The following is a 26,870-nucleotide window of genomic DNA, read 5'->3' on the forward strand; positions in this document are numbered from 1 at the left end:
CCCCGTCAGATGCGAATAAAATTATAGGTTTGTGTCTTGGATGTGCCGTGGTGAGTTTTTAGATTGGCGCGGAATGGTAAAAAAAAGATATTGTAATCAAAACATCGAAATATTCTTCAATATTTAATAATATACCTTGAACCCTAAGCTAATACTTTTTTCAAACAATAGAACAACAAATAAAAGAAAGAATTGCACAAAGTATACAAAAATATAAAGGCCAAAAGCTTCAAGAATCGACTTTGAAATATATTTATAATGAAAACGTCAAAAACACGCCCGTCAATTCGTTCAGCAGACTGACTCGTGTCCAGAAACTGACAGATTTACGGATCCAGAACTAATCCCCCGCAAAGAGTAAAGAATAGAACACAGATACCCCGAAAAAAACACACACATCATGGACTTTTCTCAGTTTATATCACTTTATTCAACGTTTTACGTTAATATTTCTTGCTTTTATTTTATTTATTTATTTTCTTTAATAATATTGTTTTAACCGTACTCTAGCTGAACTCGGTTTATTTTATTTTATATGTAATTGTGGGGGGATTGCTCGAAATTTATAACATTTAAACAATTAAATATTTATAAATAATAGAAGTCGCTCGCTAAACATAATATTACGGTTATAAATTTAGTCTTACTATGTAATATGTGTATGTTTAGGTTTTATGTATAGTCGTATGTATATTATAATATAGATATAAATAATATATATGTATGTATATGTACCGTTACATATCATTGCATTAGCACAGCACTAAAAACACTTAATTGCCAGTATAAATAATGAATGTTATTGCTGTCGCAAATTATACACAATTTTCAACAGAAAACAAAAAACGACAATTTCCTTCTCCTTCATATTTAGAAATCATTGAAGTACTGCAAATCTCTTTGGTCTACTGCCTTGGCGGGTTTCCAATCCTTCTCGGGATAATCATCAAAATTTTTAGTATCACCATCGTGATGTACATCGGGCAAAATTGGGGGCTATAAATGAGAAAAATATGGTAAATTACAAGTTTTGTATATTATTGTTTAAGATCTTTTGAAGCATTAATATTTCGAAATATATTCTTTAGTATCTTGCTTCTTAAATATTTTAATAATTCCTAAACACATCAATTGGCATTGTATCCTTAGTATCTGGCTAGTGTCTAAATATTAAAATATTTTCATAATTCCTGAATATATAAGTTGGCAGTTGTAGCGTGTCTACTGGTTGGATTGTTGGATGTTTTAAACTATGAAAATATTTAATACTAGTTGTAATAGCAATAGCTAAAATTCCTTTACAATAAGACCTTTGAATTTTAGAAAGAATCAAACAGACGCCTACATATCAGAGTTACCAAGAGTATACATTTTTAAAGGAAAAACCATGCTAACCTTGTTTAAACCCTTAAACTCATTTTGTTGCTATCGAGAATCTTACATAAAAAGTGCAAAATTCTGCACATTTGTAACAATCATTTCTGACGCATTAAACCCATTGTCTCTCATATGGACGGGGGCGTTCATGTGGGCAATTAACGCCTTCTTCAGATGCGAAATGCCCCCTTTTGTTACATTTCACTCGCACTCACTTTTCCGACCAGCTGGGTGGCTGGGCCGAGGGAATCGGAAGATTTATGGGTCTAACACCCACCCGGACGGCCGAAATAGACGCTGCGGTCATTAACTAAAGGCACAGATAATTTGGAAAACTGATTTGTTTATTTGCTTTTAATTACGAGAAATGTATAGAAATACATATTCGCCGACAATCTCCGCCTACAAAAAAATGAAAGCCCAACAATTAGCCAAGATTATGCCCCTAAAGTTTCTTACCTTAAGTTTCTTATTGTAGACGTCATTCCAATTCAAGTGCTTGAACCAGCGATGCCTCTTCACGTCATCGGCGCCGTTCTATGCGGACATCATCGAGGAGGGTGGATGGTAAGGTAAATATAGAACGAAATACAAAATATTCAAATATTAGACATAAATAACGTTCTGCATTTCGCTGGCTCGTGTTGCAAAAACTCGCGACATATCTATTTAAATGAAAAACAAAATAGCGGGCGAGCCGTATATGAAAAATGATTTTGCGAAAATGTATTAAGCTAACTGACAACGAGCATGTGCAGATCTATTTGCGATGACCGACAATTAATTTTTGATATATGCGATGCAATTTTTAATGCCCCGACACGGCCAGGCGTGACAAGTGTAAACAATTCTCTATAAATATCGTGCCCAATAAGCCAAAAAATATTAACAAGCAAAGCTGGTCAAAATTTATGAATATTTATGTATAAAACTATTTAAGGAACATCTGAGGAAACGAAGCAAATAAATAAACTTTGACAGCTGAGAAAATAAATTTCGATGGGGTCAAAATTCTCACCTTCATGTTTCCCAATCGCTTGGTTCGATCATTGACGAGCAATTTTTTGATCAAGTCCTTGGCAATCGGGTCCATGTGCCGCTCCCACTCTATCTTGCCGCTCAATATTTTCTCATAGATCCCAAAGGGTTGCTCATCGTAAAATGGTGGGTAGCCCACGAGCATTTCATAAATAAGGACGCCTTAAAACCAAACGATTATTACCTTTATGAAGTGCAGAGTCATACCAATTCCAAACTCACCCAATGCCCACCAATCGACCGCCTTGTTGTGGCCCTTGGACTGTATTATCTCAGGTGCTATATATTCCGGCGTTCCGCACAAGGTCCAGGTTCGATCTCTCAGTTTCTTGGCGAAACCAAAGTCCGTAATTTTTAAATGACCATCCCGATTGATCAAAAGGTTTTCTGGTTTCAGATCCCGATAGACAATTTGCAAGGAGTGCAGGTATTCCAAGGCGCTGACGATTTCAGCCGCATAGAAATTGGCTAAACAAAGTTAATTTTATTTAGTATATTTAATTTGTAATTTAAAAATTTACTCACAAGTTTGACTAGTAAATTTTCCTGCATTTCGCAGATATGTAAACAGCTCACCACCGCAGACATAATCAAAGATCATGTACAGATTAGAGTCATCCTTGGTAGACCATTCCCTGGAACAAGGAAAACAATAATATTTTACCATTATTTGTACAGATTAAAATGTATATATTATTCGTAAACAACATTTTTTTCCCACCAACCGATGAAAAATGCTTAGAAGTTTAAAATGAGCCCCAGTGAAGTCCATATCTTTGCCAATCATCGTTCAATTCTCAATAAGAATATCTTTATCGATTTTTAGATCGATTTATCATCAATCTGCACAAAATCTAGACAGAGAATATTGTTACGATTTGTTGCAAAAATATTAGGGATCCTCACATTTCTCTTATTTCCCACTTGTCCCCCTTCCGGTAGCCATAGCTCTGCCAATTTATATCCGATCTCAATATAGTGCACCATTTTGTGATCAGCGCATCTAGTAGCTTCGTTCCTTGTTTATAATATTGCTTAAATACCAGTTTGTATACCAATTTTTCAATTTTTCCAAGGGGTACCCCTATAAAAATGTGGAGTTTCCGAGTTTGCCCACTTGTCCCCCTTCCGGTAGCCATAGCTCTGCCAATTTATATCCGATCTCAATATAGTGCACCATTCTGTGATCAGCGCATCTAGTAGCTCCATTCCACATTTAAAATATTGCTTAAATGCCAGTTTGAAATTTTTTAAATTTTTCCAAGGGGTACCCCTATAAAAATGTGGAGGTTCCGCATTTCCCCACTTGTCCCCATTTCGGTAGCCATAGCTCTGCCAATTTATATCCGATCTCAATATAATGCACCATTCTGTGATCAGCGCATCTAGTAGCTCCATTCCTTGTTTAAAATATTGCTTAAATGCCAGTTTGAAATTTTTTCAATTTTTCCAAGGGGTACCCCTATAAAAATGTGGAGTTTCCGAGTTTGTCCACTTCTCTCCCTTCCGGTAGCCATAGCTCTGCCAATTTATATCCGATCTCAATATAGTGCACCATTCTGTGATCAGCGCATCTAGTAGATCCATTCCTCGTTTAAAATATTGCTTAAATGTCATTTTGAAATTTTTTCAATTTTTCCAAGGGGTACCCCTATAAAAATGTGGAGTTTCCGAGTTTGCCCACTTGTCTCCCTTCCGGTTGCCATAGCTCTGCCAATTTATATCCGATCTCAATATAGTGCACCATTCTGTGATCAGATCATCTAGTAGCTCCATTCCTCGTTTAAAATATTGCTTAAATGTCATTTTGAAATTTTTTCAATTTTTCCATTTTCCCTATAAAAATGTGGAGTTTCCGCATTTCCCCACTTGTCCCCCTTCCGGTAGCCATAGCTCTGCCAATTTATATCCGATCTCAATATAGTGCACCATTCTGTGATCAGCGCATCTAGTAGCTCCATTCCTTGTTTAAAATATTTCTTAAATGTCATTTTGAAATTTTTTCAATTTTTCCAAGGGGTACCCTATAAAAATGTGGAGTTTCCGAGTTTGCCCACTTGTCCCCCTTCCGGTAGCCATAGCTCTACCAATTTATATCCGATCTGAATATAGTGCACCATTCTGTGATCAGATCATCTAGTAGCTCCATTCCTCGTTTAAAATATTGCTTAAATGCCAGTTTGAAATTTTTTCAATTTTTCCAAGGGGTACCCCTATAAAAATGTGGAGTTTCCGCATTTCCCCACTTGTCCCCCTTCCGGTAGCCATAGCTCTGCCAATTTATATCCGATCTCAATATAGTGCACCATTCTGTGATCAGATCATCTAGTAGCTCCATTCCTCGTTTAAAATATTGCTTAAATGTCATTTTGAAATTTTTTCAATTTTTCCAAGGGGTACCCCTATAAAAATGTGGAGTTTCCGCATTTCCCCACTTGTCCCCCTTCCGGTAGCCATAGCTCTACCAATTTATATCCGATCTGAATATAGTGCACCATTCTGTGATCAGATCATCTAGTAGCTCCATTCCTCGTTTAAAATATTGCTTAAATGCCAGTTTGAAATTTTTTCAATTTTTCCAAGGGGTACCCCTATAAAAATGTGGAGTTTCCGCATTTCCCCACTTGTCCCCCTTCCGGTAGCCATAGCTCTGCCAATTTATATCCGATCTCAATATAGTGCACCATTCAGTGATCAGCGCAACTAGTAGCTCCATTTCTCGTTTAAAATATTGCTTAAATGTCATTTTGAAAGTTTTTAAATTTTTCTAAGGGGTACCCCTATAAAAATGTAGAGTTTCCGCATTTCCCCACTTGTTCCCCTTCCGGTAGCCATAGCTCTGCCAATTTATATCCGATCTCAATATAGTGCACCATTCTGCGATCAGCGTATCTAGTAGCTTCGTTCCTCGTTTTAAAGATTGCTTAAATGTCATTTTGAAAATTTTTCAAATTTTCCAAAGGGTAGCCCTATAAAAATGAGAGGTTCGCGAAAATCCCCACTTATTCCCCATCCTATAGCCATAACTCTGCCAATTTACCCCTTAAGGTGAGTGGGTGGAGTGGAAAAACTTTGCAAAGGCAAAGTGACCTCCAGCGATGTTTTGTAATGGTATTTTATATTTTCAATATTTTTGTAATAATATTAAAGATTATTCGTTTAGATGCATATGTATATGTGGAACAACCCCAACATGAATAAATGGAATATTTTATTTTCTACTTACAGACTGATGACAAACGGATGTCTGATTTCGCGCAAAATATTCCGCTCGTTCTTGACATGCTCGATCTGCTTGAGACGAATGACTTCGGTCATGGCCAAAATCTTCATGGCACAGTACTTTTCCGAAATGCGATCACGGCATAAGCACACCCGTCCAAAGGTGCCAGTACCTAAAAGGTTTAAAGTATCATGTTAATAAATGAATCGAAGCAAAAACCGCAACTGACAATCTTAAATATCGGGGCATGTCCCATTAAAATGTTTGCAAACGATATAGCTAAAGGTCTCGGTTTACTTCGAAACGTGCCACATACAGATAGGGTTAAAATAGTAAGGTTTTAAATATTTTTTCAAACTGTAATAAAAATGATTTTTTAAACCCAAAGAGAAGACTCATTACTACCCATACTTTGATAGATTTGATCGTTAAAGTGTAACTTTTCTTATATACTTAAAAACTTTTATATAACTACTTTATATTCTAATAATATATTTAATATTTAAAACCTTTAATATTTAAAGGGAGTGCAGCATTGGGACTATTTTAAGAAACTTGGCTGTACAAATAAGAAGGGAGGAGGGTGTATAATTACTTTTTTTTACCGACGAGCACGTTTTGAGGTTACAAAACCAAGCAACTACCTGGTAAGTTGGCCGGGGTGTTGGCTTACACCTCAGCAAAGGGGCCCCAGTAGAGATTTTCTCAACCTTGAATTTTTAATTGGGCTAACGTCCGTCGACTGAGTGAACGAGCCAGTGAGTGACTAACTGACAGAAAAAAAAACATGGAAAGGAAACTCGGAACGTGTGAGCATCTCGCATTACATACACACTTGGCTAAAAACCCCCACTTATGGCCAAGACCGACGGAACCCAGAAAATCTTTTTTATTTTCTTTTTTTTTCACTTTTTCCTCTCGATTCGATTAGATTTCTGGGTTTTGTTTTCCATTGGATGCCAAAATAACAAAACGGCTACAAATTGATTTGTCTTATAAATCAAAAGCCGAAACGCAATCATTTTCATCCATTGGATGCTCATGGCTGGAGGAGGGAAAAGTTTTGCTTTCTGCAGCTGCTTTTAGTTTTTCAGCACGTTCCCATTCGGGCCAACAATAATTAGCCATGGTTTTCAATGTAATAAAGCAAAAGTGAACAGATTATTGAACTCGCATCGCAATCGTTTCTGCCACGTGCTCCGGGTGCCTCAAACGTTAAATTAAACAAAAACCTGTGAGAACAACTGGCGGGATTTGTGGGCGGATTTTGTGGGTTTGGCCAATACGACTGCACCTGTCCTTAAGGGGGCCAGAGACTTTCGGGCATTACACGTGCAAATCCAAATATGAATCTCAACACTCGACATTGTAATTAATGAATTTCTCCCCCCTTTTTTGTTGCTGGCTTGCACAAATTGCTTTTCGGATTACGTAGTTCCAATGATTCAGCAATCGGCTTATATAAGTTGGCCATAATGGGAAATGTATTAGAACTTTTGTTGATAATTGCCAGAAGAGAAACGCCTGGATGGGCTGGAGTGAATTCTTCCGATGAAAATGTTTCTAATTTGAAAATTATTGTTTGAAATTCAAACAATTTCCCATGGCGGGGAACTCTCTGCCAAACAAAAACCTGCCCTATATATAAAATATCTAAAGCATTTTTATGAACTCATAATCCAAGTACAAATGAACTCGATCTTAAGGTACAGGATACCCAGAACTCAAACTAACTCTGGTACACAAAAATAAATAAATAATTAGACCATTATAAATAAACAGATCGTAAAACATTTATGGTATTTGGCGAAAAATATTCGCAAGATTCAGATCGTTCTCAAACACTTGCTTTCGATGATTCGGGAATTTCTAAATTTGGGTAAGCGAGAAATAAATATTGAAAATATGCCAGACGATATAAATCATGCAGATATAACTACAGCCAATGATGGATGATTTAATTGTTAAAAATCCAATCCGGATGGTGGAAAATTCTGCGCTCAAGTGAAAATTGCAGACACCGGCACATTGCATGAAGGCGCGAGAGAGCGTGAAGGAAAAAACACCAAAATCGAAATACAAAAACAATGAAAAATATTTGGCCAAATCGGAATATTCTGGTCAGCAACAAAACGGCCTGCATGCAAAAATAGAGGAAACAGCACCCACAGTTGCCAAGGGGAATTCGGTTATGGCTTGCAAGGGATAGTTTTTTAAATATTTACATATTTTAATAGTGGAAAATTTTATCGAACTGATCTGTTTATCACAATTTTGAATTGGAAATGCAGTAGAATGAGAATTTATAAACAAATTGTTTTGAAATGAATTTCAAAAAATGTATTTTGAACTATTTCTAATATGCAATTCAGTGAAAACAAAGATTTTCTCAAACTTCTGATGTATTGAAATGATTTTTTTAAAACTAGTCATTTTGAATACTTGAATTTAGCGTTTTTTAAATATTTTTTTATATTTTTCGTTAGTTAGCCCTTTTCAAACATAAACAATGTCAAAATCAATCTAAAAATAATCAAACAAAATCATTTATTTTTTTTTACCATGCCTTTTACTTACCAAGTCTAAAAAAAACCTCTCTCTTTGCTTAAAAAATTTTTAGAAATACCTTTTTTCCTCCTAAAGGAGGCATCTCTCCGCACTTAACAAAACACTTGGCTTTTCGTGAAGCGATCTTTTAGCACCTCGTACACGAACCACTTCCAGTGCACAAGCACTTAAAAAAGTGCAAAGGAAAGTGCTTTTACCAATGTTTTTGGACTAACACTACCAAAGTGGTAACAGGTAACAGCCCGACGGCTGGTTTGGACGGCTTTGAAACTGCTCCTAAATGTCTGGCCAAAGTGAAATTGTGACAGCTGCAGAGCAGACAAAACTGAGACTGCGTGATTGCAGGTTACACAGTTAAAATATATAGGAAAATAAGAGAAAAAAGGATTAACATTTAAAGATATATTTAGCTATATATTTTATATAAGTCTCTAAAAAAAGCAACAACTAATAGGGATAATTATTGCCTAAATCTACTCTCTATCAGCTAACTTGTCTTTTCTTTTCCTATAGCTTTAAATTTTATAAAAATTAATAACTTTTCTGTCAGTGTAGGTCAAAACTGCAGACAGTCGAGCCAGCCAACTCGATTACCAGTCTTCCACAATTAAAGTCTGGCCGAGATGTGGCCAAACCTGTTGCTGCCGCCTTGTGTGGCAGACGGTGCATAAAAGTTGCAGCAGATGCAACTGCAAAAAGTGCGTGCAAACAAACTAAAATAAAAAAAGAGGCGAAAAATATTTTACATAATACATGAAAACTTTCTATTTAACTGTCTGGTGAAAATGCCATCCTATGGATGCAATCTGTCCATCAGTCAGATGCATCTGATGGATGCCTTTCATTTGCGTAGGCAAATAAAATTTACAACTCTTGGCGAATCCGATTCGTTTTGGCGTTTTAAATATTTCCATTTGTATTCCTATTCCAGTACATAAATATATGCCAAAATGGTGTAAAGTTTTCGGAACATTGCACTGCACCCCCGTCCCGGCAATATAAACTTGGCATCATTTACAATTTCTCGGCAGATGCCCGGTCTCCGGACCAAGTTAAATAAAGTTAATTGCGTTTTATGCAGTCCATTGCTGCAAAGTTTGTTTAAAGATCCATAAATAAAGGAAGTCCAACAGAGAGAGACATGATTCGCATCCCATGGAGGTCAGTTTAAAAATGATTCTTTGCCAATTTCAAAATAGGCATTAAAATCAGTTATTTAAACTGTTGTTAATAATAATAAACAATCGGGTTTGTAGGTCACATTATATGTGATGACTTACTGAACTCAATTAAGTGCGCATCTGGGGAACTTATTGTTGATATTGTATCTAGTATTCCTGAGTTACGAACATGCCGTCTTTTTTTGATAGCTTAGACTTTATATTCATTGCGGTAGGCCTTAAGTTTGTAAATATTTATAGACTTTTATGTTTGCATTCTCAGACAGTGTTGGATTTGTGTTCATAGTCACATTTTATTATTATTCTGGGAAGTAACTAAGTTTATTGACGGCTATCTTTCTAGGGAAACACTGCTGGGATTACGTAGCTGTGGTTTTTGCAATTAGAATATGATTTTCCATGAATTTATACTATTTTTCACACTTGAAGTGTGAAAGTGACATTTTTTTCCCTATGAAGCCAATAGACTCACGTGTAATTTTTCCTTTTCCCCCTTTATTAAGCTCTTTTTTAGTTATATTAAATATTTAAACTAAAAACTGTACCACCGATTTCACATTCACCCAATGAACCACTAATAACATCTTGTCGCATCGCATTTTTCCATCAACGACGACGTCCCCTTCATAACTTAAGCGATTTATGACACTTACAAGGCAGATGTTTACCATTTACCAGAGAAAATCGAACAGCTCACCTGTCCCATGTCTGTCGATGTTGTGTTTTCACATTTGACAAGTTTTTTCATTGCAATTTACAGAAACCCCACAATCTGTGGGAGGAACGGTCCGGTTCGAACATAAATCTGATGATGAAATATGAAAAATCATTACGCGTTTATTTTCGGTTCGATTTGTCTTTGTTTTTGCAAAAGATGCAAAATTGCATTTTTAGGTCACCTTTATTAATAAAACAGAGTCGGGTAGAGGGGAAAAAGTGCAATTTTTTTTATGTGCTCTTTTAATGTTTTTAAGAAAACGCCGGGCGACATGCTTGCCAAATGGGGGATTTGGATCCGGGTACGTAGTACGTACCGCCCGACAACACCAGGCAATTTTCTTTTTGGTTTCTGGGCAGAATGCCAAATAATAATTTCTATAATATTTGCTTATATGATGGCTCGATTTTGTTGAAATAAAATTTTAGATTCTGGGCTCGACGGCCATCGAAAGTTTACAGAAATCGGGCGAGGCGATTTCAAATTTTCCATGCAATCGTAAATTTCCCGTTGACTGATTTTGTCTTTTCATGCGGCCCAAAAATTATTATCACATATACAGCTTTAAAAAGAGATATAGACTGTTATATTATAGATGTGTCTAGATTGTTAGGAACGGGCTGCCAGGCACTTAGCACACAACAAAGAAAAAGCGAAAATCTTGAAAATAAAAAAGAAAGGGTGATGTGGTGATGGGATGGTGGAAGGTCGGAAGGAGGGACGACCATCCATTTGAACTATGAATTATACTTTGCAGACGCAACGTCGACACACAACTTGCTGTTCTACAAGGGGAACAACTGGGACATGTGTTCGGTATCCGACAGATACAGATACACACGGACATGGCCGCTTCAAAATTTGATTGGCTTTTATTATTTAAAAATCAATTTATGCTAAAAGCACAAATGCAAAAAAATTAGAAACAAGCAAAATAAAAAAAAAGGAATCCCCGCCACGTTTTTCAATTGGGGAAAAGCGTCAGCCATTGGCTTTTTGGCCAATTTTATGTCCCGCTTGAATTGTATTTCCGAGAATCGTGCGTAAATATTTATCTAGAGAGAAATCCATCAATCAATGGACCAGCCACCAGCAGCCAGTCTGTGAGATTCGCGATCCAAAGAAGTGTCTAAAAAGGCGGAAGCCCCCACTGGGAGAAATTTGTCAAATTGATATATTATATTGGCCATGGTGACTTCTATTTCTGTGGGAGGGTTTCATGGGGGGCCGAGGAGGTCAGCACCTCAATTGTCAGAGATTTCCGCATGCCTTATGCCCCAGAAAAGTGGGCCACTAAATTCAACAATTTATTACTTTTTCGTCACAAAATAGATGGGGTTATTGATCCTTTCAGACTAAATAGTCCACTACAAAGCTCATACATTTTTAGAAATATTTAATGAGGCAATTGATCGCCAGGGAAAACATTTTCATTCCCAAAAGTAATGGTTATTCGTCCATAATGGCTAATGGCCATTATTTTTAGGATTTTGCCAATTTCTGACAATTCTCCACAAAAGTTGCTAATTTGTCTGGGCTTTAAAATCTGTAGATTTATAAGTATTAGGGGATATTTGGAATCGTTTATATTATAGTTTGTATGCAGATTAAAATGCCTTCAACCTTACATGGATTATTTCTTTCTTCAATGGCTAAAATAAATGCACAACTCAATTATATTCTTTTGAAGTAATTGAAAGCTAAACCTTTCTCCAGTTTCTTATAAATCACTTTTAGACCCCTGATGGATTTCCTGAATCCATATAAACTTTCTTCCCGGACAAGCCATGAACTTTCACTCAAAATCCAACTCTTACAATCCAGTTTTCCGAGACAAAAATTGTTTTCCAGGTTCCACAGCGCTGTTAATTGCAACAATTGATTTGACGAGTTTAATGCCAAAAGCTTGATGGTGTTTTCTGGCTATTGATCCGGCATTCTGGTAGTACATGCACCCAGAACATGCCCAAACAAAAACATGTTTTTGGTTTGTTTCCCCGTCGAAAGCCAAAACAAAAGAATTCAGTTTGTTTTTATTCGAAATTTAAAAACATTTCTGAGGAACTGGCGTTCTTTTGGGGAAATTCCCCAAATTTATTTCCTTTTGTTTTTGCTAATTCCATCACCTGCTTTCTAATCAATGACCACCCAGATGAACTATTAATATTTAAGATAAAGCTCTGAGGAGGAACGTGTTTCGGTTGCGGTCCAGAGCGGTTTAGTGCGGTTTTCCTTCATATTCCACAGAGCAGTCGTATTGTTTTCAACAGCCACTGGTTTTCCGCAATTATAGTGATGATGTTCGCTTTGGCTATTAGCCACCGCATCTCCTGGCCATGGCTATTATTGTTATTAACAAAACGGAAAGGTAGAGGGAGGCTGGAGGGTGGATTATCCACCCAACGAACGCCCTAATAGTGTGGCGTGACTCACTCTCGTTTATTCAACGTTCAATTTCCATTCTTAAAACCATTCTCGACCACGTCCAGCGTGTGTGCCTGGCATGATATCCGCTCTGGTTTATTTACTTTTTACGGATTTCATCCGAAAACTGTGTAAAGCACTGTGGAATACCTATGATCAGTCCCAGTATCTGGCCATTGTTTGAAATCAATGCAATATTACTCATACGCCGAGTGGTTAAGCATACGCGGCTGTTGAAAGCAAATAAGGAAAGGAACTCGTCGAAATTACTCACACAATCGGAGGGCTGATGATTGAGAGGGGACTTTGCAATGGAAATCAGGAAAATCTAGGTACAATCCACATTTCGTGTGGGCAGGTAAGAAATCAAGAACTCCCACAACTGTTTTGAAACACATTTAGCTGCGATTAATTCGCCATTTTCCAAACTTGATCGGGAAAAGAACTCATTAAACCATTTAATGGTCGCAATTAGTTGATCTGATGCTTTTGGCAACTAAAAGGATCGATGCATAAATGTTTTCATGTGATTTTTTTTGGCCAAAAAAGAAATCACACGTGCCTGGAGAGAACATGTTGTGGTAATAAATCCGGAAAATGTTTCAGTCTTGCCGCAATCAAAGTAAATATTTATGCCACAAGACTTAATGAGTATTGTATACTAAATTTAGTTCAATACTAAAGCCATTCTGCGCTTCGCTCACACCAAAGACGTCAAAATGGGGAAACAAATCAAAATATTATGGGCATTAATTGTTTGACCGTCTCAGGGCGAGTACGTAAGACCCATTGATGATCCTAAACAGAGTCCAAAAATACATATTCCATATACTATAGACCATATACGTATTACGTATATATATTGTATAGATAGTATTGCCAAAATGAAAATTCACGCAAGCCAGATCGCTCCAGAGCAATGAAAACAATTGCCCTACCCGCTGGCTCTGGCTCGCAATGCTCATAATAATCATAATATGCTCGCCTGCGATGCCCCATTCAATTTGCGTAATCAATAAGAATTTATTTACATATATAAGACCAATAAAAAGCAATAGAGAATCGAAGCTAAAGCCTCAGCTTTTGAGGAGAAACACTCGCCGGTGCTTAAAAAACGAGGTAATAAATATTTGAAATTAAATCGCGGAGCAAAATCAAAGAATAGCAAACAACTGAACGGAAAATGTGAAAGACTTTGGAATTTGAATAATTTTTTTTCGATTTCTTTGCAGATGAATCCGAATTGATTGAACAGGTGAGAAAACTCTTTTAATTAAATGAAATAATCCGAGTAAAAAGGCAGGAGAATCTCCCATTGTTTTGCTTTTTTAATAAAATAAAAAGAATATTGCATTGAAAAAAAAGTGAATTGTATGATCTCATTTAACCTTGTCTTTGGATATGACCTAGAATAAATTTTGGTATCTCTTACAGTACTCTAAACAGTTTTCCTCGGAAAAATCAACAAACAAAAGAAAATCGATCGGAGCCGCGACAAGTTGAAGGTAAAAGGCAAACAAGAAAAAGAAAACTCTGGACCTTAGACCTCGTAACATCAATCATACGCCCCGTATGGCCAGTGTAAACAAACTTCAGGCAACTCACCCACTGTCTTGATTATCTGATAGTCGTCCAAGTGGTATTTGCGGACTCCCTTGGCCGTCTGCACGCTGCTGCTCTCCTCGGAGTCGTCCTCGTCCTCCTCATCGTCCGTCTCATTCCCGTCGTCCTCCTCGATGCTCTCGCTGGAATCGTGAGTTACGTCATCCGCATCCCGGCCATTTCCATCCTCGTCCTCGTCGTCGTCCTCCTCCTCCTCCTCGTCGACGTCATTGTCATGGTCAGCCGAACTGGTGGTGGTGGTGGCACTGCTGCTGCTCCGACTATTCGTCCTGGGCTGGACAGGAACCGACTCCTGGTCCGGTTCCGTTTCCTCCTCACTGTAATCGGACTCGAGCGGATCGGATGACTCACTGGAGGCCACGTTGCTGCTACTACGTCCGTGAACGGACGAGGATCCAGGTCCGGTGGCTCTTCCCAATTTGAATGTGAATGTTGCTTCTGTGTTGCTGTCATTTGTGGTGTTTGATGGAATTTTCTTCTTGTACGATGACGTCATGTTTGCGCCGCTACCACTTCCGGTTCCGGTTGTCAATTTTGATGAGGATCCCGTGCCGGATGTCAAAGGCGTGCAAAAGCGGGCACAAGCGGCCGTGGACATCTCTATCGAAATGATCCGGTCCTCCTGCTGCACCTCCTCTGCCTCACCGAATTCTATCCTTGATTTGTGACTATTTGTGCCTGTCACTGCTTTTCTAGCTCTTCCTGTTTTCCTGCCTGACGATTGTCCTGTAATACAAATGGAATACAATTGGTTATATTTGGATAACAAAAGCATTATACCAAGCATGATTGACAAAAGAGAAGTATAAACTATAGAATGATGGGAAATTGTTTTTTTTTATATTATCTCTTCAGAAAAATAAATATTTGTAATGATTTTATGGAAATAAACAATATGAATATATTGAATTAAATATATATTACTTTTAATACAATGACCTTTTCTATAAAATTCTATAACATCTAATCCCACATCCTAATCCAATTTATGGGCCGACCATGCTTTATTAATTAACCAAGCGAGGATAGTGGAGAGTGTTGGCTTTGTGTTTTGGCTTGGCCTAAATAAAAAGTGAAATTAAATGACCGCCAGTTGGAAAGAAAACAAAAGCACCAATACCACGCGAGCAACAAGTGTTCGATGGGTGATGTCCAATGTCCTATGTCCAATGTCCTGTGTCGTATGTCCTAGTATTCAGTGGGCCAGTCCTTATCAACCCACAGGCAGACAGACTGGCAGACAAAGACTCTTTGTAAATTGCCAGGCTGGGAAAATTGAGTTCGCCGTCGCTTTCCAAAGGGTTTTTCTGCTGCATTCCGGTTAATATCACATACTAATATTATTAATAACAAAGACTGCAGTCTTGATTCAATTTGATGGCTGGTGGTGGTTGCCTCCTTAGGCTCCTCCGCCTGCCTAGCCAGCTTTCTCGACAAAAGGAAAGCATCCAGATGTCCCCAGACGAGCGACACACAAAGGCATTTTCTTGCTGGTCCCTCTTAATGCACAGATGCATTTAATTTAAAAAAATAATAAAGATGATATAGAAAGATGTATTGGGCGCAGTCTCAAAATGGATCTCCTCTCAATATGCAGAAGTACAAAAATCAATAAACCATCCGCCGCCGTACAATCTGTGTGTCCGAGTGGCTTTTATTGTTTAAGCGTTTGCTGGGAAAATCTAGGCCAGTCAGGCCATAGAAGAGCATTTCAATTGAATCGAAGATTCGAACAAAAAGCCGCCCGAAATGAGAATAGAGGGGAAGAGACTGACTTGCGTCATTAACTTAAGCTTTGGCTCTGTTTTCCTCGTTCTGTTCGAGGCCACCGAAGATGACAATGGATTAGTCAGGCTTGCTGGTTCTAAAAGCGGAAAAAATGGAGGGATTTTGGTTTTTAAAAAATGCAAAAGTGCAAGAAACAGCGATATTCGAGGCAAAAGTGTATAAAATATAGTGGAAAGTTTCTTTTAATTATAAAGAGGATTGCAACATTTTTCATTATAACCTGCACTTTCTGGGTTATTTTAGGCTCCCATAAATATTTTATACATAGTATTCCTTCATATCAAACCAAAATAATAATATATTGATTAAATTTCACTGAAAAATCACGTAAAAAATATTTGACACGCCTCATGCTCTAAATGAAATTTGAGAACCCATAAATATAGTAACCTACGTAAAACCCATTGAACTGCGACTTAAAAACCCACAAATCTTACTTATTTATATACCAATTTGTAGATATTTGTTAACTATATTAAACCTTGTCATTCAGAGATTTTTCTTGGAATATTTTCGCTTTTGTTTTCGGTTTGTTTTGATATTTTTGTTGGTTTTATTATTATTACACTCGCATTAATTTTATGAACGGCTGTCACTCTAGATTATTTACGTATGCGGTCAAGATTTTTGCACTTTTTCGGTAGGAAAATCGAAATATGAAAACACCAACGCATTAAAAGTGCGGAAATATAACTTAAAGTTGTCAGAGGCAGAGTGCATGGATTGTTTTGAGGATAATTTCTCAAAAATTATTGTAGACAATCAGTCGGGCTGTAAATTAGCCAAGCGCCTAAAAGAAACACAAACACACCGTCTCGACGGTACGATTCTCGATCAGATGGTCCTCTTCTATATGTACATATACTCAAAATCTGAATAATCTGAACAATCTGAGTAGCGGCGGGGTCCCACTCACCTTGGTGGCTGCCAAAATTGAAAATGGAAATGGAAATTGGGGTCGTCGTTGCCAGCCAGCTAGCTAAATGTTAAATTGTTGCTTAATCTTCCGGTGGCTAGTATACTTCTTATACTTCTCTTATTTCCCCCTCTAGGTGTTTCCACTTTTTCGTGAATGGAAAACGCAATAAAAAGTATATACTATACTCAACTTAAACAAGTACTAAAAACGAGGAAAATAGGTACAAACATCAGGTGAATGAATTCGAAATAGTCTTTGAAAAAGTGATTTTTGAGTCAACTTAAAACTCACAAGAACTAGACCCACTATTTCTCAAAAGCTTTTAATTTATTTATATTTTATTGCCCCCACTTTTAAAAATTATGAAACTTTTCCCATGGGTCTTGGCCCACCTTAGAGAATACAAAAAATACTGATTTATATTTGAAATTGTAGAAAATAAGTTAAGACATTGCCTAATTTAAAGAATGCTAACCACTTGACCTTTTTAATTTACGTGCAACGCTTGCAACATTTATTAATTCGTTGGTCTACCCAGCGTTATAAATTATGTTATTAATTAATTAAAAGCAACGTGAAGCGATTTGTTCACACAAATCTATATCTATAAAGATTTATAGATAGCTTTTTATAAAAAAAGGAAAGAAACGAAAGCGTCATCAGAGTGTTTTCGAAAGAGATTTGGTTGTAGGCGTTGGGTATTATTAATATTTTTTAATCACCAGGAAACATGCATCAGAAAGTGCAATTATGAATAAGGGCATTGCGTTCAAATTAATGAGGCGACGGTTGTTGTGCGAAAACGAGAATTCATTGGCCATTTTCGGTTGACAAAATTAAGATTCTTCCCCTCCAGGGCAGCCACCATTCTGGCTGTGTAATAAACCCCCAAATGGTAATAATCGTCAAAAATAATGCCGGCTAAATGTAATCATAAACATAAATACATATAACAGCCAACGACACGCTTTTGTTTCTTGTGGCTTTCTTTCATATATACTATTTTTTTGGGAGGGCTTTCCCGAACTCGCAATAAGGGCCAAAGAGATTTATGGTCATGGATTTGTTTTTATAGAGCAACTGTATCCGTTGTCCTTGGGCTAGTTCTTAAACTGGCTTATTTGGTGATGGGAACACATAAAAGTTTTATGCGTATGAAGAAGTTGGGGGAATAGATTTCCGATGTCCTTGACTGAGTTTTGGGTAAAGTTATTGAAGCAGAACATGAAGATTTAAATAGGGTTAATTGGATGGAAATTAAAGGAAATTATTAATATCACAAACGTTAAAGAGAACACCCATAGATTCCATAGTTCAAAGTATAGAACCTTCACTATTCTTTTTTAATCCCTCTTCGAAACTGTATTCTATTATTAACCATATATCCTTTTAAAGAACCTCGTATATCAAAATTGTTCAAAACATTATATAAATAAACACCATCCATTCCCCATTATTGAAATCATTGATCTATGAATAAATACAACAAAAAATCAATCCGAATTGCCGATATATTTGAAAAGATATAGAAAATATGGCTATATTGAAAAATAGGATTGAAATATTGAATATCGTATATCTTCATACGATAATTATTGATCATTAAATGGATCAGGAACAATTGATTTACGATAATTTATAGTCACACTTTTAAAGTCTATGATTTATTTAGATCTATTGAGAACACTGGGTTAAAGCCAGTAATTTTTAAACCTTTTCCACTCCATTTACCTATATAAGCCCCAAACTAAAACGTGTAATTAACTAATTGCACTAATTAAATCGCCTAGCCTAATTATAGTACAAAAAGCTTAATCATCGGGCGCGTTTCGGCTTCACTTTTGATTTCTATTTTGGAAAGCAAGCATTTATGATTTGTTGCTGAATTTATTTTGATTTTTTTACACTATTCGTCGGATTACTCACCAAACTAAATTTTAAGAGCCAAGTTGCCGGCCGCCACCGCTGTTTTGGTTTTTTGCTTTAACGATCGCGCCGCCGATCTATTTATTGTTGTTGTTCTGGTTGTGCGATTGTCTGGTTTGTGAGTTCTGAGTTTTTGACTTTTTGCTGGAGCAAAATTCGAATGGTTGCGAAATTGTTAAAAATAAATATGTTACTTTTAAGAGCGCACGATTTTTCCTCCGATTTTTCGATTTTTCCCCTTGGCCTGGCCAGCAAAAAAGAAATATTGGAACGGAAAAAAAGCGAAAACCTCTGAAGCCGACACACAGAAACAGAAATAAACTCAACACTCAGCGTTTCTCGGGGGCTAAAAAAATATATAGTGGATAGGTATACGTCTGGCAGGGGGGTACGAGATCTCGACTGGACATACACCGACACCGAACACTTTTTTCTTTGTTTTTTGCTTTAATTGTGTCACTTTTTATGGCGTTTTTTTTTTGTATTTCTCCCTTTAAGCCGTTTTTTTTGCAATTGTCGCCAAAGTACCGCTTCAATTTCAGCAACAACTGAAAAGTTTTTTGTTTGTTTGTTTTGTTTATTAATGCTTGGATCGTGAGATCCCCGAGAGATCTAGAATTTCCGGTTTGGCTGCTTGCAGTTTTTCTTTGGCTTTTCGTTAGACGCCGTTTTAGCCAAGTTTAAGACAATACAATAGCGAATATGCAAATGACTGCAACTGAACGTAATTAATCAAAAAACTAACGTTCGGGGCAATCTGAATGTTTCTCCTCCTCTCAGACCAATGCCGATTTTTCCAATTTTTTTTCGAAAATTATTTTCTAGCCTTGTTGTGTTGACCAGCCGGTTCCACGTTTTGCGCGAAACTGAAACGTAAAATCTGCGAATCGCTTGCCACAGCTCTCGAAGTCGCCTCGTCTTCGTCTTGGACGTCGTTGTTGCTCGTGAGTTTGGGATGTTGTTTCTTGATGTATTTGTTATTGTTCTTGTTGTTGGGGCAAATACACTGTGGGCGTTGTGGGGATACATCAGGTGGAAGGCGGAGTGGCGGGGCAGTGCCCCAATGATGATGATGATACGACGTGGAGATGCTGCCCATCAGACCTCAAATGTGTTTGTGTTTGTTTTTACTCTCCATGTGTGCCGGCCAAGCTGTTCGTGGAGTGCCCCAAGTTGGTTCTTCCATCAGAGTTTCCTGAACGGCTTGGCCGCCACAGGATCTTAGCAGGATGCTGTAATCACTGCAGTGATAAGACGACAGGCAAAGAAAAATAGTGTACCCTGTTAATTTACGGCGCAAACAATCCATCATTCAGGTTGAAAAGTTTAAGGACAGTGAACAAAATTTAAACCTGAAAGATTTTTTACTAAATTTATAACTTAAAAGACGCTTTTATACAAGCCTAACCATATAGAAAGTTGTCGACCTTAACTTATTTTCAAAACTAGGAATACTTCGTAAACAATTAACCAGAATAACTTAAAATTTAATTACACTTCTTTCAAAGGAATAAGATTGGAATATACCTAATAAGAATCTCATTTTGAATTCTAGGATTTTGTTCTATTCATTTTCGGAGAACGTATTTTGACTTAAAGAATGTTATTTTCTTTTTTCCAACAAGAGACAAACAACCCATTGGATTTTTATAGGGGGATTTTATTTTACGGTTCTGTTTGTTTTCTGTAGACATCGTGGCTACAACGCTATCTGAATCTGAACATCATATAGCTAAAGAATATATCAACGGGCATATTATAAGATAAAGATATACATACAATTTTAATATTTTGTTTCGTTATCATATTGTGCCACTTGTTCATACAGGAAATGTATTTTTAAGCTTTTTATAATATAATAATAAAAATGTATTTTATTTTTGTTGTGTATATTTTAATTTAATAAATATATTAAATATGTACAAATCCCGACTATCTGTTGTTCGTTATTAAGTTTAAAACTACAGCTATCCTTACTGCATCCTTATATGTAAGTATTTTCTCTTTGTGTATTGTTTGTTTTTAGTAGACAGGAGGGCAGCAGCACTGAAAATTTTTAGGAATATATTTTGTGTATTTACGAGCCCTCTGCCAGTGCCAGTGTAAGCAAACAAACAAAACAACGCCTCTTTAACGGTTTTCGGGTGTTGCGTTTACGTGTTTGTGTATGCTGATTTTGTTGGCCGTTGTAATAAAGGCCGACAAGGTCAGGTTGTTAGTTGGTTTGCTGGTTTTCTGGCTTGCTGGCTGGCTTGAGGGCTGGGTGGCGACGCCTGCGTGCCAGAGTCACATTTCAGGTGGCGCATACAATTGTTTTGTGCATTTCAATTTGATGTTATAATTAAGCGAAAGCAGGCACGAGATGTCAGGGGCCCAGCTTTTATTATAGTACATATGTATATATGTTTCCTTTCCCTGTTGCGTGCATTTGTGACTGCGGCTGCTGCAGTTCTGTTGTCAAGGGCAAGGACTTTTCGTACTCACCTTCTTGAGAATGCACACGTCCTCGTAAGCCAGGGTTTCCCCGCAGACCCACAGCCGCCTCGTCATATTCACGCCAGTTGCCTGTCAAGAAAAATGTAACTAAGATTTTCCTACAAAAATTCCAAGAAATTACTAATCTGCAGACAGGAACTGAAGAACCCAAGGCTTAGGTTAATAAACTCAAATTTCCGCCAAAAATCCATTTTGAATAAACAAAAGTTTTTTAATTCCAAATTTTTTTGAATTTTTCCGCTCGGTATATCGATTACTTCTGTTGACATGAGTATCTCGAAGTAATTCTACAATTTGTATTTTGCCTATCATACTATTTTTAAATGTATTAAATTAATCCTTGATAACATTCATTTATTTTATGTAATTTGTAAATATTCTTAGATTTCTTTGAATATTGAATATTCTTGTTGAATTCTATGTAAGCTCCTTTATGGATTTTTATAGATTCTCAAAAATATTTCAAGGATTGCCCTCATACCTCACACTTTTGGTTTACAGGGTTTTCATTTAGCCTAAAAACAAATTACTTTTTTATCAAGTCCTAAATGGAAAACTGTCAATAATACGTTCACACCTAAAATTATTTCAATTGAAACCTTTATCCAATATATTTTCATTCGTCTCCAAACATTGATCTGGATAGGACGTTGTTTTCTAATAAACATTTTTTATTTTTTATTTATTTTAATTTTATTTTCCTTTTGGTCATAAATAGATCTGAAGCCTGGTTATCTATATTTTAATACCCATGTATTTTTTAATAAATATGATTTGATCTTTTTTTGGATTTTATTTCGTGCGCCTATTCGTTGTCGTTTTCATTGGCATTCGCTTTGGTATTTTCAACTAAAAAAATAAATATTTTAAAATAATTTATATATTTTATATTATCCTTTAACAATTGTGCTTTTATTTATATAGATGCTATACGTTTTATTAAAATATTCATTCTATAGATGTTTATTTTTTTACTCTATTTTATTTACTAAACTGTGTGGTGCTATTTTTATTATTTTGTTTTTTATTGATATCCTTTTTTTAAGTTCTTGATATTTAATTTATTTAAAAAATACATATTTTTGCCACTAGTTTTTGCTTCTAGTTCCTCCTTAGCTTCTGAATGAGTTCTCTTTTTTCTTTCTTTCCCAATGGGTAATTATATTTTGTTAACCAATTAAAATATATCTTAAAGATGTATATTATTGATAATAATTGAAAACAAAAGTCTTAAATTGCGCATTTCAAATAAAGCGCGCAAATTTATCTGAAAGATAAATATGGAATTTCTCAGATACGTTAAGGATTTCACATTCGGCGCTACCTGGCCCTACTGAACAGCTGTTTGAAAATGAAAAAACAAAAAACAAACCACAAATAGTTTGCAGTTCATCCTGAATCTTCGCAGCAATATCTTTTACATTTTGGGCTCGGAATATAAATAAATATGCAGTTCTCCTGGATGAAGGTGGCAATCTACCTGTTAACTTTCCTCACATACGCCTATTCCGGCTACGGATCCAGCACAATAGTCCATGTAAGTGATGCGTTTAAGTATCTGTAAGATATAGTATCTAAATTCCTGCCCCGCAACCCTTTTGCAGCTAAGGGATGCTATTATAGCGGCAGAAGCAATATTTGGTGACGTGTTCAAGAACATGATCACTGTGGTGCGCAAATTTCGAACGGTGCATGAGGTGTTCGACGCCGCCGTGGAGGAGACTTGCGTTTACCAATGCCCGGAGCCCGAGGGCGGTGGACCAGGTGAGTGGTATACAGCGTCTGTGACGCAAAACGCATTATGTAAAAATTGAAATTTTATGCTTCCGTCTTCAGTCCCGCGAGCTGTACAGAACAAGTTCTACACTCCGAAATCGGATGGCTGCGGTTCTCTGGGACTGCGTATAAGTACAGAGTACCTGCCGGCGAAAGAGATGGAGACATGCTGCAATGCCCACGACATCTGCTACGATACCTGCAATAGCGACAAGGAGCTATGTGACCTTGACTTCAAGCGGTGTCTCTACAAATACTGTGATAGCTACGAAAAGTCGATAGCCAGTGATCTGATGATGAAGGGCTGCAAAGCCGCCGCCAAGATGCTTTTCACTGGCACCCTGACTCTCGGCTGCCGATCCTACCTGGACTCACAGCAGAGATCCTGCTACTGTGCCCCCCGCAAGACGTCCAACGGTAACCGGCAATCGAATAGCCGGGAGAAGCAGCAACGCCAGAAGTACGGTTGGAAGGCTCGGAACGAGATATAGTATAGAATCTCCTTTTGCCAGGAAACTAAGTCCAAGGGTTGTGGGAACAAGGATGCGTTAAATGTTGCCGTTGAAGGCATGTTCAATGTTAGTTTTTAGTTTTTGCCTGTGAAACGAATTTCAAACCTACATTAAATACCAAATAACTTTAAACCGTATTTAAATGTTTTAAAAAGAATATATACATTTTATTATGTCTATTTCATAAAATAGAGCTTATTGTATTAAGTACCTAGCGTAGTGGGGCAAATTCTTGTTAAGATAGTCCAAAACAAAAGCACATCGTATATCCAAAAAATAGGCATTCATCATCGCAAAGTCCAGAGCTGCCTTAGCCAAAGTTTTTCCGAGTCCTAGGCCTCCAAGCTCCTTGGGAACGGTGGTGTGGTGTATTGTCATTACTCCATCACGGATTGTATACGCCAGTTCAGCCTCTCTGTCGTTTACCTCGATATAAAATCGGTTTGGTTCATGTACCACAATAATAACTTCCAGGGGCAGATATCTCTTTTGATTCAAAAATACAGGCCTGCCAAGCAAGTGTGGGAGAGGTCCTTCGCGATTATCTAACGGTTTCTGTGTTTGGGAGCAAACATTATAGTAAGTACATCTTCCAACAAGCAGAGGCGAACAATTTTGAACCAAGGACCTGTATCTGGTCCCAAATTTTGAAATCATTGCCACAATTTGTTCAATTTTGAATAATAAATTTATATATTGTTAGAGCTGAGTAAAAACTCTAGGCTCACATCGATACAGTCCATATCGATAGAGCCAATATTATTATTCTTGGATATATGAGATGATTTTAAAACAAAATAAAAGATATTATACGCCTTAATTAATAATAAGTATAATATAAAAAAAGTGAAGAAAACCTGTTTAAAACAAATAAATATAAACGGAAAATTTACTTTTTACATAATATATTTTTACAAAATATAGTTTAAATTTACATTAAAATTTGGATCTTTCCGAAGGAGTTAATATAGTTAATATAATATTAACTATAATATATATAATATAATATTTTTAAAAAATGTTATAAGGTACGCATTTAGCATCATTTAATTAACAATATTTCAAAAATATACAAAAATGTTTTTGAATTTTAAAAAATATACCAAAATACCATTGGGGTGCATTTTCCAACATTGGCACTGGCACACATTACACAACACTGAAAACGAAACAAGCGCAGCAAAAAGATTTTGCAATCCGCTGAAGAAACGTATAGATAACTCCGAACTTTGTGCTGATGGACTGATCACGAAGCATTCAACATGGGCTACGACGTCAATCGCTTTCAGGGGGAGGTAGACGAGGAGCTCACCTGCCCCATATGCTCCGGAGTTCTGGAGGACCCTCTGCAGGTTTGTTGTTTATATGCTTTACCCCCCGTTGCACAGATATACATATGCCATATACATTTTCGATTCCAGGCGGTGATGTGCGAGCACGCCTTCTGTCGCGGCTGCATCAACGAATGGCTCACTCGCCAGCCCACGTGTCCCGTAGATCGAAACGCCCTCACCACGGCCAATTTGAGGGCAGTGCCTCGCATATTGCGCAACCTACTCTCCAGGTAAGAGACACCCACTCCTCTGCCTCCCACCGCCTACACAGTTTTGACCCTTTAGATTGTCAATTACCTGTGACAACGCCCCCTATGGCTGCTCCTCCGTTTTGAAACTGGATGCCTACAACTCACACCTGGAGGAGTGTATCCACAACCCGAAGCGGCCGTTTCCCTGTGAAAAGGGATGCGGTTTTGACATTCCGAAGGACGAACTTAAAGATCACAACTGTGTCCGGGAGCTGCGCACGCTGATCGTCAAGCAGACGGAGAAGATGGGCGAACTTAAGACGGAGATTACTGACCAACAGCTGACCATCAACGAACTAAAGAGGGAACTGCAGCTGTTCAAAGACTTCATGCGTGCCATGCGCGTCTCCAATCCTGCCATGCGTGCAATAGCCGATCAGATGGAGCGCGACGAGGTGATTCGATGGAGCAGCACCCTGCCACGGGCCAGGGTAACTCGGTGGGGAGGAATGATCTCTACGCCTGACGATGCATTGCAGGTAAGCAAGTTTAAGAATCCTTTTTTTTATTTCCATGACTAAATGTTTAAAAGCTGTTCTTTGTAAAAACAAACTCGGACAAATGTTTTTAAAAACAAGTATTTTAAAAAAGGCAATTAAACTAAACATTAACTAAGCCATCAGTCTGTACAATCGATTAAATCTTAATCGCCTCTTACAGCTCATGATTAAGCGCGCTCTGTCCGAGTCGGGTTGTCCGCCACACATCCTGGACAGTCTCATGGAATTCTGCCACGAGCGTCGTTGGCCAAGGGGTCTTAGTTCGCTGGAGACACGGCAAACTAACCGTAGAATTTACGATAACTATGTGTGTCGACGCATTCCAGGTTAGTAGTGATATTCGATAACATATTAATATAATATTAAAACTTATGACTTCACAGGCAAGCAGGCTGTGCTCGTTTTGAGCTGTGACAACCTCCACATGACCGAGGACGTCATGATCGATCCAGGCCTGGTCATGATCTTCGCCCATGGCATCGAGTAGGCTGGACTCGCCACTTATCCTAGGTTAACTGCTAACTATATCGGACAGTGCTCAGTTTTGTTGTTTCCTTAAACAATAAGTGTAAGCATTAAATCGCAACATTAGACTATAAATAGGCTCGCAAAACGAAGCACTCAAAGAACCATTCAAGCGCCTCATCACGACTTTCAAGTTGTACAAAAATTGTGTATTCGATTCAGATCATTGTTTAATTTTTACCATTTAGTTCGTAATCAATTTCGCATATTCCATTAAAAAGCGCATAGAAAACATTAACTGTTTGATTAAGCGATCTCAACCAATGTCCCCTTGTTATTGTTCACTTCGATTTCATTTTGATGAAAGGAAGCTGTGAGTGTCTTAATTTGTGTTTCAATTCCTATTGCACATTTTACTTAAAATTCGAAAATAATTGTCAATACTTATAGATTAAATATGAAAGCAGAAATAAAAGGTTTATTTAAAGTATGTACTATTAACTTAATATGTAGAATATTATTTTGAGATCTAAGTGATCATTCTGTAATCTTTTCTTAACCCACTGATCCAGACGAGACTGCTCTCTTATCGCCAGCATTGAGAAATCTCAGACATAAGTTCATTGGGATGCCCCCCAGTCGCGGCCACACATACACATGAAGGGAATCTCCGCCTCCGCTCTGATTGCCCGTAAAAGTTCTGGGCAACATCTGTTTCCCGAAAAGGAAATCCAAGAGAAGCAAAAAACCG

The 26,870-nt window shown here is 37.3% G+C and overlaps 4 protein-coding genes across 6 annotated transcripts; 2 read left to right on the forward strand and 2 right to left on the reverse strand.

The window, feature by feature from the left end:
- Positions 1–403: 403 nt before the first annotated feature.
- On the reverse strand, positions 404–21,348 carry LOC6493238 (cAMP-dependent protein kinase catalytic subunit 3). Of its 3 annotated transcripts, XM_014908779.3 has the most exons (9): positions 19,531–19,648; positions 18,786–18,929; positions 14,135–14,878; positions 5,642–5,810; positions 2,941–3,050; positions 2,638–2,883; positions 2,396–2,577; positions 1,837–1,914; positions 404–996 (listed from the first exon to the last, which is right to left on the reverse strand). In XM_014908779.3, exons 3-9 carry the CDS (start codon positions 14,748–14,750, stop codon positions 871–873), a joined length of 1,527 nt encoding a protein of 508 aa, XP_014764265.1. In that variant the 5' UTR covers positions 14,751–14,878; positions 18,786–18,929; positions 19,531–19,648; the 3' UTR covers positions 404–870. The 3 variants fall into 3 exon arrangements, with proteins under 3 accessions (XP_014764265.1, XP_014764266.2, XP_001957337.1); XM_014908780.3 differs by lacking the exons at positions 18,786–18,929; positions 19,531–19,648 and adding an exon at positions 21,270–21,348; XM_001957301.4 differs by having other exon boundaries at positions 18,786–19,648.
- A 1,262-nt stretch (positions 21,349–22,610) lies between these two features.
- On the forward strand, positions 22,611–23,706 carry LOC6506731 (group XIIA secretory phospholipase A2). Its single transcript, XM_001957300.4, has 3 exons — positions 22,611–22,818; positions 22,886–23,045; positions 23,118–23,706. The coding sequence occupies exons 1-3, from the start codon at positions 22,729–22,731 to the stop codon at positions 23,546–23,548; spliced, it is 681 nt and encodes a 226-aa protein (XP_001957336.1). The 5' UTR covers positions 22,611–22,728; the 3' UTR covers positions 23,549–23,706.
- LOC26513937 (protein NATD1) lies at positions 23,707–24,328 on the reverse strand. The gene has a single exon (XM_014910067.2). The coding sequence runs from the start codon at positions 24,224–24,226 to the stop codon at positions 23,765–23,767; it is 462 nt and encodes a 153-aa protein (XP_014765553.1). The 5' UTR covers positions 24,227–24,328; the 3' UTR covers positions 23,707–23,764.
- A 353-nt stretch (positions 24,329–24,681) lies between these two features.
- On the forward strand, positions 24,682–26,609 carry LOC6506733 (E3 ubiquitin-protein ligase NRDP1). Its single transcript, XM_001957299.4, has 5 exons — positions 24,682–24,921; positions 24,991–25,133; positions 25,189–25,633; positions 25,815–25,980; positions 26,038–26,609. Exons 1-5 carry the CDS (start codon positions 24,832–24,834, stop codon positions 26,139–26,141), a joined length of 948 nt encoding a protein of 315 aa, XP_001957335.1. The 5' UTR covers positions 24,682–24,831; the 3' UTR covers positions 26,142–26,609.
- Positions 26,610–26,870: the final 261 nt, after the last annotated feature.

The sequence above is a fragment of the Drosophila ananassae genome, chromosome 2R (genome assembly GCF_017639315.1).
Source record: "Drosophila ananassae strain 14024-0371.13 chromosome 2R, ASM1763931v2, whole genome shotgun sequence".
Taxonomy (NCBI): domain Eukaryota; kingdom Metazoa; phylum Arthropoda; class Insecta; order Diptera; family Drosophilidae; genus Drosophila; species Drosophila ananassae.